At 42.5% G+C, this 15,770-nt stretch overlaps 1 protein-coding gene across 3 annotated transcripts in view; it reads right to left on the reverse strand.

Annotated features, from left to right (window-relative positions):
* The window catches only part of FRMD3 (FERM domain containing 3), a 141,124-nt gene extending 125,847 nt beyond the window's left edge, over positions 1 to 15,277 (reverse strand). Inside the window, exon 1 of one of the 3 annotated variants that reach the window (XM_069879980.1) lies at positions 13,925 to 15,277. In XM_069879980.1, coding sequence (XP_069736081.1) covers positions 13,925 to 13,960 — 36 coding nt within the window. In that variant the 5' untranslated portion in view covers positions 13,961 to 15,277. Of the gene's footprint in view, positions 1 to 9,165; positions 9,314 to 13,854 lie in introns of those variants that run through there. The other 2 variants (XM_069879981.1, XM_069879979.1) reach the window with 2 other exon arrangements.
* Positions 15,278 to 15,770: the final 493 nt, after the last annotated feature.

Below are 15,770 nucleotides of genomic sequence, written 5' to 3' on the forward strand. Positions count from 1 at the left end.
CCTCCTTTTTTAAGCATTTAGCTGTTCTGTTTCAGGATTGCACGGGAAAGGCTACCTCATTCAAAATAAGAAAAACAATATTCTGTAGAAGCCAGTCCAATTTTAATTACAAAGCAATATCAAATCTGTATGGACACAATAAGAAAACAGAATTCATTAAACTGGCTTTCCCCTGGATTCATAACCTTTCTTCATCATTCAGCCTGCAGGATAAAACGCTCAGAATCCTCCTCCAGCAAACATTTTGGTTTCTGCGTAAGCAGTGAATCCTCTGGAGACACAGGAGGCAGACAGAGGTTAGAAAATGCAATTCCTTCTTTATGCCTCAGAGAAGTGCTAAACATTATGTAGGGCACAGACCAGCTCTGCAGGTTCACCACAAACACAGCTCTCTTGTCTTCCCTGAGCACTGTCAAGTCAGTGAATTAGTAAATTCAAAAAGTATTTGCATAACACCATGCATATCTGCTTGTTCTTCAAAAAAACCCCAGAAACTAGGAGAGTGGGGGGAAAACACCGCTTTGATGCAGTAAACAAAGGAAAGAATTTCCTCCTCAACACATTAGCTGCATTGCCAAAACTGAAAGTAAAGAGGTTTGCTTCATAGAGGAAAAGGGGTTTATACAGTGTTGTCAGTAATACCCAAAGTTTTCTTTGCAACTTGTGCCTTTGTAGAGTAAGTTTACACATTACATCGTGTAAATGTTGTAAAAAATAAAAAATAGTCAGGTACTGATAAAAAATAAAAAAAATAGTCAGGTACTGATCTGGATTTTTGTGGGGTTCTTTTGTTTTCTTTTTAAGCACAATGCCCTCCAAATAGAGTCGTTACGGGAGAAATATCATTGTGAGATAGTATGTTTGCAAGAAGCAAAGCCTGTCTTCAGTGCAGATTGTTTACTTCTTCCTGGGGTTTCAGTAAACAAGGGGAAAATAACAAGTGTTTTTAATGAACATTTGACTCATTTAACATTTATCCAAAGGAAGCCTTTAAAAACCAATCATTTTGCAGTCACTTATTACTTACGTTTCTTACTGTAACTATCTTCAATGGCCACTTTTCCAATTATTGCAGGAGTTATTTCTGTTTGTGAACACTTCTGCTGAAAAAGAACTCATGGTATACAGCCCATACTTTCTATTTTTTGGTTGTGAGCAACCTTGAGAAATTTTATACATATTCTTAACCTTATACAGATTGGTATAATCCACTTTATCTCAAGTTTCCAGCATTACTTTCAGTAAGGGGAAACTTTTTCTCTAAGTGTACTAGAGGATCAATGCTCATTCTTCATCCCTGGGTTGACCTTAATCAAGTTTCTCAGCAACTCCCATGAACAGCAACTCTAGGACGATTACTGTTCACACTTGGCATACTACTGCCATAATCAACCATGACCTGGAGATCATCATCATCTACGTAGACATCACACTGAAATGGCAAGAGCTCATTATCAACACACCTCCTCAAAAACAACACATTAAACCCTGAAAAGAGGAAAACAGGAAAGCTTTTATGAACTGAATGTCTGTAGCTGGAAAGTATAAAATAAACTGACAGTGGAGGAGTAAAGCAAAAGAGTGTTTGGGGCCCTATTTTTCCAGTTTTAGACCAGAAAGAAAGAGATTTAGTATTAATTAAATTACTGCTGGACTCTTATAGTTGTGTTTTCACTATCAGACGAGTAATTCAAACAGTGTGAGAATCTGTAAGATCTTGAAAGGGTCTCCAAGAAAGCAAAGTTAGGGAAAAAAATAAGGCTATATTAAGTAAACAAAGGAACAGACAAGCAGCTGGAGGAAATGCTATGAGGAAATATTTTCCATATGCAGTAGGGAAAGGCACAGCAGAAGTAATCTGGTAATTGGTTTAATTGTAACAGGAAGAGTTGAGAAAGATTATCTAGACATTATAAACCTTGCCAACAGGTTGATATTATCCACACCAGGGAGCAGAAGGCAAATGCAAAAAGAGAGAGAGAGAGAGAGAGGAAGATGATGAAGAGAGATACCTTCATTTTGTTTGGTTTAATGTGCCAAAATATCCAGAAGGACAGATCCAACTCACCTGCTTCTTTTTTTTTTTTTTTTTTTTTTTTTGAGGGAGAAGAGAAAAATCAGCTGCTGTTTCCTATTCTTTAACCTATAGTTTAAACCTTGAATTTTTAATATACTGCCTGTTCCAGGGGTCAGTAATAACCATACCGGCAAAATCCAGGCTCCCTATTTGACCTGCCCATACAAAAGGCACTAATCTGTTCTTCTGTAAAGGGCAGCTCCAGAAGAACTTGCATATGTTATTAAATCACTCCTGACATAACCAAGAAATTCAATCTAAGCAAATACAACCAAAACATGAAAACATAGTACTTCTTCACCAAGGCTTCATTTTGGCAAATTAATCTTAGGCAAATTAATTCTACCAATGCTTCTGAGCAGCCTCCTATATTAGACCCGTATCAGTGTGCTGAAGATGCCTAGACAAGAGAGAGCATCCCTAGGTGTGAGAAGACTAAGTCTTGTAGGCTGACAAAAGCCCTTGCAAGATGAAAGAATGTATAAAGTTCCTGCAAGCAGAAAGAACCCTGTATGCCACAGGAGCCACTTTTGACCTCTGGGGATAAAACCGATGGTTTGCAGTTTGCAGATGTGAGCTGTGCTGCATTGTGTTACTGATTTTCCAGTTGCCTTTTGTTATTACTACAGCTCCACCCCTACTGTTCAGCCAGTGTCCAAACATGGATGACAACAAAGAATGTAAAAAAAACTTTTATTCAAAACTGTAAAAAAAATGAAAGGTGGGTAAAAGTGATGAGATTGTACTTACATTTTACATCAGTAACTATCCTTTTAGCTTGTCCATGCTAACTCGCTAATATTATCTTAAGATTCTTGCATTTCTCATGGGTTTTTTCCTCCATAGCATCAAGCATCACCAGTACACTGAAATACTTATCCACATTGTTTCTGTTTACTGAAATGCAGTTCATCCTCAACCTTGGATAAGGCAAGCACTAAAGCACACATCTAAGTTCCCCAGCTTTGTCTTCTAGGGATGAAAACATGAATCACATGCCATTTGCAATACACAGGAAATACTCAGTTACAATAAAAGGTAAGAGTACCCTCTTTAGTACAGAGACTTTTCAGACACTGTTCATTAATCAGACAACATGGAGCATGGAAAAAACCCCTAATTCAACATCATTAATAAGCTTTATCCAACACAAAAGCAGTTCTGCTGCAGTTTAAAATATATTGCATAAAATCCTGCATAAGCTAGCTTTGTAAGTATTTTCATTTAATAACAAGAAAGAACAAGAGTCCGTGAATTGGTAGCAACACACAAGTATTACTCATTCATATCTGCCTTTTCTCTACCAGATACAGAAACTGATGTTAAGCAAATACTAAGTTTCACACCCTGTTGAAATCCAGGAAGACAATTAATTTCCTAATTTATAAATTATAACTCCGGACATTCAAGTAACTTTCTAGTAACACTTTCTACTCCTTGTTTCCTTTTCAGCCCTGGAAAGAGCACAACCATAAGTGCTATTAAAAAGAAAAGATGTTACTGCAAATTTAATTAAACACATGAAATGACAGCAGAGGTAGCTTTAACTTCAGGTTTAGCTTAATTAGAGACACACCTAATCTGCAACTGTCACTAAGAACACCTGTTTTAACTGTACAATCAGAGGCTCAAGCACGAAGTTAGGATTATAAACTCTAGCATGCAGTTTCTAAAATGTGACAACGGAACACTGCACAGAACCCATCCTAAGGTGCATCCACCTCCTTATCTCATCTTATCATTTTGAACTGTTACAGCATCATCCCAGCAGCCCAAGGCGCTTGCTGGTTACAGTTCTGACATTGCTTACAACATAAATTCACTAAATCTCCTTCCTGCTGCTTACATAATCCCCTAACCTTTCCCTTTCCACAGCTATGGTGCTCTGTTTTCTTCTTATCTCTGGTCTTTGTCCTTTTCATTCTCATGCTGCCTTCCTTTTCCCACATAATTCTCCCAAATCATCAATATTTCGCATGTCTTCACAGCGAGATTCATGGACATTGCTCTTCAACCTCACAGCCTGCTTCAGCACATTGTTTTGGTTTTTACACTTTATTGAGAGATAGGAATTTTAAAGAGAATATTTTGGTTAACAGACTGAAAAAAAAAATGGTCAAACTAGTAAACTATTAGTCAAACTATACGCAGCAGCATTTAAACTGCACAGAAATTTCTACTGAATTAAGATTAAAATGGCACAAAGCCATCTTACACTTCCAGATAATCAGTGACAGAAAGAAATAAGAATTCTCAGATTTTGTCACTCTCATTTAGCAAAAGAAGCTGAAAGGTCTATGATCAGATCACAACTAAGCCAAATCTTTGATCTGTTTGTTTTCTTCTTGATTTCTTAAACAATTTTTAAGAACTATGTCTTGTCCTTGCTTAAAAGCTGGACACACAGAAGTTCAAGTTCATTTTTTTCAAACAACAATCAAATAACCATTTAGACACATAAAAATTGTCAGTAGTATAGCCAGGTGATATTTAGGGGGACACGCATAAAGATTTTTGTTTGGGAAAGCTCATACGACACAAAACTTGTCATTATAAAGGGCCCATTACTACACACCTTTACATATGGGCCGAGGGACAGGGAGATCCAGTCATACAGTATTTCTACAAATAAACACACAGACAGTGAAGTTCACTACCACTGTCAGTAATAAGCTCCAGCTGATAGAAAAGCCTCATTCATGCCAGTCTTACCTCCAGAGAATCCTTAACCATTTAAGATATTTAGGCTTAAGTTTAATTAGATGCTTGAAGTTTTTTGCATGCAGCCTGCAAAAATGGGAATAAAGTACTTGTTATCTCAATGACTTAAAAAATAAGTCATTACTTATGACTTATTTGTACCTCCAGAAAGGACTTCCTGCCCCTCCAGACACATTTCCAGTAGTTTTTAAGACCAACTTTCCCCACCGCCCTTTTTCAAGCCTTGTTTCTGTGGTTTATCAGGCAGCCTGCACAAGCAGGTCACCTCTCCCTCTTGTACATGGAAACAGAGAGTGGCCGCTGGCCCTTTAGGCTGTTTGTCATAACCATTTTAGCTGTGCCACTACAGCTTCACCATACTACTGCTGTAAGACTGCCTGACATATACATCCCAAAGGTGCTTCACAGCAAACGAAATATGTGAGAAAATAAACATCATCACAAGAATCAGTTAAGCATCCCAGGCCCCAGCCCTTTCTTCTGTCTGTCACCACTTCGGCTAATTTGCAGTCACAAAATCTATCAGATGAGGAGGACAACACACTGAATCCCGACCTTTGAGCTACAAACCTAGCCTTGAGCAACTTGGTGACCTACATGGAAGCTGCAGAGCTCGATAACTAGTTGGCTGGAGTCTGCAAATGCATGATTCATCTCTTATTCTCCCCACATCATCCCATTTGCTGTCACTAGACCATTTGCTATAATATGCAATTTTGAAAAGCAGGCTTTATTAGCCTGCTGGCTTGATGAAACACTGCTTTGAAAGAACTTTATTTGTAAAAAGAAAAATATTGGGGTTTTTTTCCTACATAAACACTATGAAATTTAGACAGGGAGGAAAAAAACATATAGAGAGAGATATATATACACACACATATATATGTGGCACCAAAGTATATCTGCTTCTTCTTACTTCTCCTAAAACTACCTCCCAATGTCTTAGATGAGTAACATACAATTCTGATTGCATATTTTGTAGGGCCAAGGATCTACACTGCATCCACAAAGATTTTAACTAGCAGACACACCTGCACTGAAGTGGTAGTGGGACCCTCTGATACTAGCCCAGGTGTGGAAGCCACCTGCTGGAAAGATTTACTTGAAAAAGTAGGGTTTGGCAAAATTAGCGCACTAAAATAACAGCAAGTCATCAACTACACACGGCACCATCCAGCGTGGCTGCATGTCTCCCCTTTTTTGCCCCTGAAAACACAGAGACAAAATTTCAGCCATCTCTGTCCCTTGCTGCACCCCATGTCCTTAAGAGACTCTGTTGACATTTCTCAGTGTTGTAGAATTAGGCTTTCTTATCCTCTTAATGGCCAAAACACAGCTGTCCAACATGTTCCAGCTGGCCCAAGCCTAGCACGTCTGCTGTTAACCCAGCAGTATATCATCTGGGTTATTTAGTCCTGCTGAACATGCATCAATATGTACAACTAACAGGCAGCCTTTCCACCCCCCCCCACCCCCCCGGCCATTCACAAATAAAATTGTAGCATTGTGAAAGGTGCTAGCAAGTTTCATCCGCTACAGGTTTGACTGAGAGGCTGAAGACAAAAAGTTGAGTGGTTTGGGATTTTTTAGTGTAGTGTCTTAATAGCTGCGCACAAACAAAAGGATAAATAAATTATATAGCTACATTCCATCTCCTCTGTATACGTAGTGATTAGTACGGGGTAGCTAGTACAGAAAGGATTAAGCCATTTGGAGCATGTGGCACGAGAAAGAAAGAAGGGTAAATCAGAACTATGAAACGTCATCCTTAATTGTGTGTTTCCACTGCAGCCGCCAAGAGCAAAGTGATTATACACACTTGTATCTACATTTACATGTTTAGAATTTCAGTATTTAAAAACCTTAGGGAAAAAAAAAAAAACAAGAGCCAGCCCTACCTTTAATATATGTTTGGCCACATGCAGACTCAGAAAAAGAAGTTCTAAGTAAGTTTACAACATAATTCAATTTTCAGTATTACCTTTAGAACTGTAATAGTGAAAACATTTTGAAGTGTAGCAAACACTTTTCCCCTGCATGTGTTAGAAGTCAATGAGCCATAATGATGCAATACAATTCAACCATTCTGAGCTCATGACCTCACCATAAACAGTGTAACATCTGAAGAAACTATTTTCTCTACCCTGTGGGCATCAAAGGGCATACCCTTAGCATGTGTAAATCTGTTGAATTGCTATAAACCTTACAGAGCTGTAATGACACCATCTCAGACTCTGACTTTAAATTCATCATTGTTCAAAGAGACTAACTTTTAAGGACGCCAAATAAGTTATACAAAGCTTGCAATAATCTCAAAAAATAAAAAGACTCTTAAGGCTGTTCTCCCTCTTGTCCATTAAAGCTATGATCTCATAAACAAAATATTCATTAAAAGCACTACAATGATACGAGCAGAAGATGTTTCACTAATTTCCTGTTACTTCCAGGCTACGTGCTGTTTGAGTGTAACAAGCACTTGAGGTATAAATTGGATGAGGAGTGGCTGGAAAGCAGCAGGGATCTGGGGGTGCTGGTCGATAGCAGGCATGGCTCGAGTCAGCGGTGTGTCCTGGCAGCCAAGAGGGCAACCCGCGTCCTGGGGTGCATCAAACAGTGTAACGAGCCAGTTGAAGAAGGTGATAATCCCACTGTATTCAGTGTTGATTCGGCCTCACCTTGAATACTGTTTGCAGTTATGGGCCCCAGAGTTTAAGAAGGATGTAAAGGTCCTTGAATGCATCCAGAGGAAAGCAACAAAGCTGCCGAAAGAGCTGGAAGGAATGTCTTGTGAGGAAAGGCTAAGTACACTGGGTTCATCTAGTCTGGAGAAAAGGGGGGCTGAGAAGTGACTTCATTGCTAACTACAGTTCCCTGAGGAAAGAAAGTGGAGATGGAGGTGCCGATAGGAAGTGTGGGAATGGTTCAAAGCTATGTCAGGGAAGCTTAAATTGGACATCAGGAGGAACTTCTTTACCAAGAGGGTGGTCAAACACAGGAACAGGCTTGCTAGAGTGGTGGCCAACACCCCATGCCTGTCAGTGCCTTAAACAGAGGCATTTGGACAACACCCCTCATTATACGCTTTAACATTTTGACAGCCTGGAATTGGTCAGGCAGTGGGTCTAGATGATGTAGTAGGTTCCTTCCAACTGGAACTATTCTTCTGTTCTTATCTAGTATTAAATGGCTCCTTTGGAACAACTGAAAAACAGAATTTGGTCCAAACAAAAAAGTAATTTGCATCTCATGGCACACGATTTTTTCAGCCACAGCCGATCTCCGTACCGGACCACCAACTAGATTGAAAGCTACGGATATTTCATACTGCCAGAGAGATAGAAAGACCAATTGTGAGTGACAAACAGCTTCCTAAAAGACCACTCACATCTTCCAATCTGGATGCCAAGCTCATCTCAGCAATTCTATCAATGCCATGGAAATTTCAGAGTAACATGGTTTCTAACACTTGCAGAACCTATAGGATTTCCATAACACATTGTAGTCTGGGTCTTGCTGGGAGACCTAAAATACTCCTGCTTGCATATGCTATGAGTATTGCTGCTCCACCAGAAATTCACAAACTCCCTACTCTTCACCTACTCAGAAGGGATGAAAAGGGACTAAATAATTAGATAAAGGGACTGCAGCAAAGTTGCTTTCTTTCCAACTGCACAACTGCTATCACCGAAGATCCTTCCATAAGTTATCTTTTGCCTTAAATTAGGAGGAAGGGGGAGCAGCACTTCGTTTTTTGAACTCTGCCCGCTCTCTTAGCAACAGCTGCTTCCCGACACCGCACGCCACGGGCCTTGCTCCCAAGGCAGGGTTTTCCCGGCGCCGGGAAGCGGTTGCTCCCCACGCATCCCCTCCGCATCCCGACACGCCCGCGGGGGGTGCGGGAGCCGGGCGGGATGCGGGCGACGCCGTGCGCAGCCCCGGGAGGCGGCAGGTGCGCCGAGCCCCGAGCGGGATGCGTCCAGCTCCAAGGGGGATGCGCGGAGCCCCGAGCGGGATGCCCCGAGCGGTGTACGCCGAGCCCCTAGGGGGATGCGCGGAGCTCCAAGCGGGATGCGCCGAGCCCCGAGCGGGATGCGCCGAGCTCCAGGGGGGATGCGCCGAGCCCCGAGGGGGATAAGTCGAGCTCCAAGGGGGATGCCCCGAGCCCCGTGCGGGATGCGGAGAGCCCCGTGCGGGGTGCGGAGAGCCCCGAGCGGGATGCGGAGAGCCCCGTGCGGGATGCGGCGAGTCCCGAGCGCGATGCGCGGAGCTCCCGGCGCGGCCACGCCAACCGCCACCCGGGCCCCGCGCCCGGCCGAGCTGCGGGAGCCGCCTCCCGACCCCCCCCGCGCCCCCGGTGCCGCCGTCACCTGGATGTGGCAGGAGATCTCGGAGTCGTCCAGCAGCCGCACGGTGCATTTCATCTCCGGGCTGAGCGACCTGATGCTGGAGCTCCGGAAGCGGATCATGCCGGCAGCCCGCACGCCGCCCCGCAGGCAGCCGCAGGGGGCCAGCCTGCAGCGGGGAGCGCGGCGCGGCGCCGCCCCTCAGCCCCGCCGGGCCCCGCCGGCCCCGCCATCCGCGCCCGCCGCTGCGTCACCCGCCCGCGGCGCCCTCCGGCACCGCCCTCGCCCGCTCCCACCGGGCCGGGGGTGGGGGGAAGAGACGGAGCGGTGGGGGCGTCCCCTGTCCCCTCGGTGCCGGCCCCTGCCAGCCCACCCGCAGCGTGGGGTGTTAAACCACAGAGCAGACGGCTTCTGCGGGGGAGAAAAAACAAACAAACAAACAAACAAAAACAAAAAAAAAAAACCAAAAAAAACCCCCAAACCCCCAAAAAACCAAAAAAAACACCCCCAACCCACAAAAAACCCACAAAACCCAAAAAAAACCTACAAAACCCCCAAAAACCAAAACCCCCAAACCCACAAAACACCCCAAAACCCGAAAAACAAACAAAAAACTCAAAACAAAACAAACCCAAAAAACACAAAAAACCCCACAAAACCAAAACCAAAAATCACAAAACCCCCAAAAAACAAAAAAACCCCAAAAGAACCAAAAAAACCCTAAAACGCAAAAAAAAGGAAAGAAACAAACCCCAAAAAGAACCAAAAAACCCTAAGCCACAAAAAAGGAAAGAAACAAAGAAACCCCAAAACCACAAAAACAAAAAAAACCAAAAAAACCTAAAAAACAAAAAAAAAAACCAAAAAAAACCACCCAAATCCCCCAAAATAAAAAAAAACCCTAAAAACAAAAAAAGCCAAAAATAACTCAAAACAAAAAAAATCACAAAAAAACCCCAAAACCCAAAAACCAAAAAAAAAAAACCCAAAAAAAAAGTCCCAAGCATTTTTTTTTCATTATCTATATAACAGTAATTCTCAAAGAAGATGGGCGCACTGTAAGCAGACATATGAGAACATAATGCAACTTCACTCTAAGAGCACAAGTCTTGGAAACTTCGTTTCCTCAAGGGAAATGGAATGGCCCGTTATGGAGGAGACGTCTCATCCCATCTCTTGTCTCAAATGGGAAAGGAAGCAGAGCATCCAGTGACTTCGCTGTAATGTTCTTCACCACAAAAGGCGATGCACATTTATTAAAAAACCTTACAGGAAGTAATCGCTGCAGCTGACCACCCTTGAAACGGGGATCAGCACCGTGCTGGAAAAGGAACTCGCCCCTTTTCTGTGTGGAATGAAATGGATGTGACTGGAAGTCAACAAAGAGATAATAAGTACTGGCAGCCGCACCCAAAGTGTCTTTCAGTCATTTTACCTACTTGTCTGTGATCACCTGTAAACTTCCATATTTTGGAAACAGCTCTGTGTGAATGTAATGGTATTTTGGAAATGCAATGGAAAAGCCTAAACGCCACCAACACCGTAAACTCCTCCTTTGGCTTTCTGCTGGATGCTGACAGCAGGAAGAGCAGACAACCGCCGACAAATGAAGGGTATAGGATTCTCACTGCTGTCAGAGTAATAAATATGCAAAGCCCTTTAACGTGGAACATGAAAGAAAAACTATAAGTGTATGCTTCTTCTAAACGGTAAATACTTCCAGTTGTGCGTAGCAAATAGCAAAGTAAACCAGTGAGTACTTGAAGCAGATTATCCACCTCAATAGCCACAGTCAGCCCACAAAAGTGTGGAAGAAGGCCCTTATCAGCCAAGACACCAGCTGGGGACACCTACTCATTAATTACAAAATAACGCTTCTTGTCCTACAGTCCTGCAGCATGGGACCCAGAAAAAGGGAATTTTTCCGCCAACATGTGGATTGACTCTCAGGTGATGCGGATTTTCCTGTCTACAGGAGAGAAGGAATCTTCCCTTTCTAAGCAGGTCAAAGTCTGCTCAACCATTGCCATAGGTTTTTTGCTTTGCTTTCAGGACCATGTGGAAAGGGGTGAGCTTCCCAGAATTCTCAGAGTTACAGACACAGTGATGACCAGCAGCATGAAATTTGCACTCTATATCATGTAGGCGTGAGGTGCCCAAGAGCTCTTAAGACAAGTTATAGGTTTCTATGTCACAGTTACCACAAAAATACAGTCATTATTAGCACAGTATATGACAGCCATCTAGCAGGAAGACACTAAATAAATGACATGATCAAAAAAACAAATACTCCACCTCACAAAAAACCCCACCAAAAACAAAAACAAAGACTACCAAAAAACTGGCAACAAAAGCAAACACTCTGTTGCTGTAACTGCAAGATGTAAAACCACCAGATGGATTTTGCTTCAGATATTAGGACTGCCATTCCTTACTTATTCAAAAAACATTATTGGCCTTCTTTTTTCCCCTAAAAATAAGAGGCTCTTAAACATCTCATTCCATTACGAACTACGCAGAAAAGCCCACAACCCTATTTCAACAGCCATGCTTGACTGTGTGCATCCGCAAGTTTGCGGACGACACTAAGCTGGGTGGAAGTGTGGATCTGCTGGAGGGTCGGGAGGCTCTGCAAAGGGATCTGAACAGGCTGGACCGCTGCGCTGAGACCAATGGGATGAGGTTTAACAAGACCAAATGCCACGTCCTGCACCTGGGGCACAACAACCCTGCACAGTGCTACAGAAGTCTGTCTAGAAAGCTGCCTGGAGGAGAAGGACCTGGGGGTGTTGGCTGACAGCGACTGAACATGAGGCAGCAGTGTGCCCGGGTGGCCAAGAAGGCCAATGGCATCTTGGCTTGTATCAGAAACGGTGTGACCAGCAGGTCCAGGGAGGTTATTCTGCCCCTGTACTCGGCACTGGTGAGACCGCTCCTAGGATACTGTGTTCAGTTCTGGGCCCCTCCCCACAAGAAGGATGTTGAGGCTCTGGAGTGAGTCCAGAGAAGAGCAACAAAGCTGGTGAAGGGGCTGGAGAACAGGCCTTATGAGGAGCGGCTGAGAGAGCTGGGGTTGTTTAGCCTGGAGAAGAGGAGGCTGAGGGGAGACCTCATTGCTCTTTATAACTACCTGAAAGGAGGTTGTAGAGAGGAGGGTGCTGGCCTCTTCTCCCAAGTGACAGGGGACAGGACAAGAGGGAATGGCCTAAGCTCCGCCAGGGGAGATTTAGGCTGGACATTAGGAAAAAATTTTTCACAGAAAGGGTCACTGGGCACTGGCAGAGGCTGCCCAGGGAGGTGGTTGATTCACCTTCCCTGGAGGTGTTTAAGGCACAGGTGGATGAGGTGCTAAGGGGCATGGTTTAGTGTTTGATAGGAATGGTTCTACTCGATGATCTGGTGAGTCTCTTCCAACCTGGTTATTCTATGATTCTGTGATTCTATGATTCTATTCCCTTTTTGCTGTATCTTGGCAGCCAAATAGTCCTTATGCAGCTAGCATTTTTGAAAGAGTACCTGAAAAGTCAGGTACTTCAGGAACTGTCATTAAATAGTAAGGCTAATATTAGAAAACACAAAGCACAAAGGTAAGTTCAATTCCTTTACTAGTCAATACTGAGCTGATGGAGTATATAAAAAAATAAACAAAAACCCACCACAGCTTCCACACCTATCCACTTCTGACTCAGTGGAAGGTTATAAACTCTCAGCTCCTGGATGATTATTGCCGTTCAGTGTGTCCTGGGACTTGCCAAGATGTTTCTACCAGTAGGGACTGAAATGTTTCTTTGGTACACTCTTTGCTTTTCAGGGAACATATAGCCCGTCCTGTTTTTCTAATACCATTGTCAGGAAAACTAAAGCAGGCAGTGTACTCTCAAAGTTTCCTCTGCTGCCTCTCCAAGGAATCTCTTCTGAGGACCACGTTTGTTCTGAAATACTTCTTTCACTACTAGTTCTCTCTAGCTGCTTTCATACAATCTGTGCAGTAGGCATCTAGGCTTGTTAACAGCCCCAGAGAAACCCTGCAGCTCACACTGCTGAAAGACAAACAGGTTTTGCATGTGACACAACTGGTATTTTCAGCTGTCTACAGTTAATTCAGTACCTACAGGAATCTGATTATCTCCTGCTGAAAGCACCGCGCCTGCCATATCCACGTATCTCCCCAGTCTATGGTGAATTTAAAAAACATTACAGCACCGGGGACTTAGTCAACCTAGTACAAGTACACTGCATCTCCTTATGAAGCAGAAAATATGAGCTCTGCTCTCCTGACTGTGTTTGTGAACAAAGAATATAACAACGCACATCTTCCCATCAAAAAAACTTCATTTTTTAAGTAGGTAGAGGTATATTTGCAGATAGTGTTGGCAGGTCAAAAAAAGAGGTATCGCTTACTTATATCTTGAACAGCTTCTCTTTTTGGTAGTGTTAATCTAAATGAAAGTTTTGTAAGGCTTCAGTTCAAAATACAGCCTAATATTACACCAAATAGCTATACTTTTTCAACTTCGTTATTGCAGGGAGGATAAAAACCGGTGTATTATTACTGTAACACTAACACTAGTCTTGAAATACACAAAACCCCCACATTAGCCTCAGCTGCCAGGCTGCCAGTCCAGCAAACTTCAGGGCTGGGCTTTGAAAAGCTCACAGCATCCCAAAAGCCTTGCTTACTGAGTGCACAGAGAAATAACACCCACCACACACCTATTCTGTGTGTTCTTTTATACTATGCTTGTTACTGGGTAGAATTTGGACGCAGATGGGCAGAACTCACTTGCAGTAACATCCTGTTTCCATGGCTGCTGCACATGCAGTTTGAAACAGCTGAAAGTGCTTAGACCAGTTTTGGCTGGTTTTATAGTTCCTTTTCTTCTTTTAGGGTTATTCTGATTTTTAATATGCCCGTCATACAATCTGAATTTTACATTCTTTGTCTGTACTTGTAGTTGTCTAACCTCAAACGTGTTTAAAGCGCTTTTCCAACTAGGAATGATCCTCAAACTTGGGGTCTGCTTGAGGAAGCAGATTTTTACACCACATCCAATTTGCATAAATCAAGGTGAAGACCAGCAAAGAAAACTTGTGCTTTGCACATGAGGTAAGTCAGACTCCTAGTACAGTTTGTGAACAAATTAAGTAGTAAACGAAAAACATGTATCATATACAACAGGTATTGCAAGTTTGTTAATCTTACCAGCCTCTAATCCCTACCCAGAGTCTGTTATTAAAGTAATTAACACTCTAATTTTTAAATAATTACATGCAACAATACTCAGTTTCTCATACAGCTCTCTTTATAGCTTCTGATTTTTGTCATTAATTCCTTCCCAAATTACTTAAGGACTATTGCTCTTTATTGATCTGGCTCTTTTAATTATGTAAGAGCTAATAAGGACATGATTTAAAGTTGCAATTACCTTTGTTTCTGAACTTCCTTGCACATGAGAGGCTCTGTGACATAAGAGCTTAAGTATGCTTGTAAGTGATTGCAGAATGAAGGCTTGGCTATCCAGGGAAGAGATGTGGACTAGCCAATTGCAAAACATATCAGAGACACTAAGAAGGCATGCTCCAAAAGCATTCATTAGTAACTGCTCAGTAATAATAATCTTATGACTTATTTGTAGGAACAACTTTGTAAAATACGCGTATTTTCCCCTTGCCGCTTCCCAAAGCCAGCAGGTGGCTGCATTGTACTAACACTTAGGTGCTTTCAAAATTAATGGTTCTACATCAGTGTGTACTGTTGCTATTGTAAGTAACGTTGAAATACAGAGTATGCAGCTTTTGCACCCTGGGTGTTAGGAGACAAATACAAGTTGAGAAGATAAACTAATAAATCTCCTGCAGAACCTGTGCTTCCAATGGAGGCCAGAAGCTTTCACAGTGACAAAGAAATCCTGCAGAAGCTACTTTGAGTCTCACTTAGACTGGAATAGAACCAGTATGGCTCTCTTGATGGCCCCTTCAACTACGCCTGATTTCTTTATTGAGAGACTAAAGCAAAGCAAATAGTCTTTCCACAACTTTGCAGACTTCTTCAGTTCCACCCTGCCACTGCAGTAACACTGAAATTACTACGGATGTTATGTGGCTGTAGCTTGCAAGCAGTAGCTGAAGGCTCACTGTGAGCACAATGTATGCTAGAAGCCCTCCACACCCAGGTGGGGAGATCCTGACTCTGCTCTGAACATCAGTCGTAACCCCTTGACTTTCACGGTGACTTTTGAATTCCACTGCTGCAGATCTAGTTGTGACTCTGGATTGAAACCGCTGATATTTTCCCTTTTTATTTACACTCTCGACATGGCGGGTAAATAAAATATTGTTTCATGACCACAAGTTTTCAGACAGATTTTGATTTGTTGAGCACATCTCAAAATTCTTATGTTATTGCATTGATTTTTGTCACATCATGTGGAGGACTTATATTTCTTATACACAATTAAATTTGTTAAAATTCTTGTGCAAACCTGGGGTTGGTATTGAAAGATTTACTCCAGATACTCTCCCATAAAAAGATTATGTTTTAAAAAGCTAGGGAGACCCATGTAAACAGACAACTAATCTTCTACTGCCAATCTACATTGATTTCCCAGAAAGTGAGTCAACTGACCAGT

The sequence above is a fragment of the Phaenicophaeus curvirostris genome, chromosome Z (assembly GCF_032191515.1).
Source record: "Phaenicophaeus curvirostris isolate KB17595 chromosome Z, BPBGC_Pcur_1.0, whole genome shotgun sequence".
NCBI classification, from domain to species: Eukaryota; Metazoa; Chordata; class Aves; order Cuculiformes; family Cuculidae; genus Phaenicophaeus; species Phaenicophaeus curvirostris.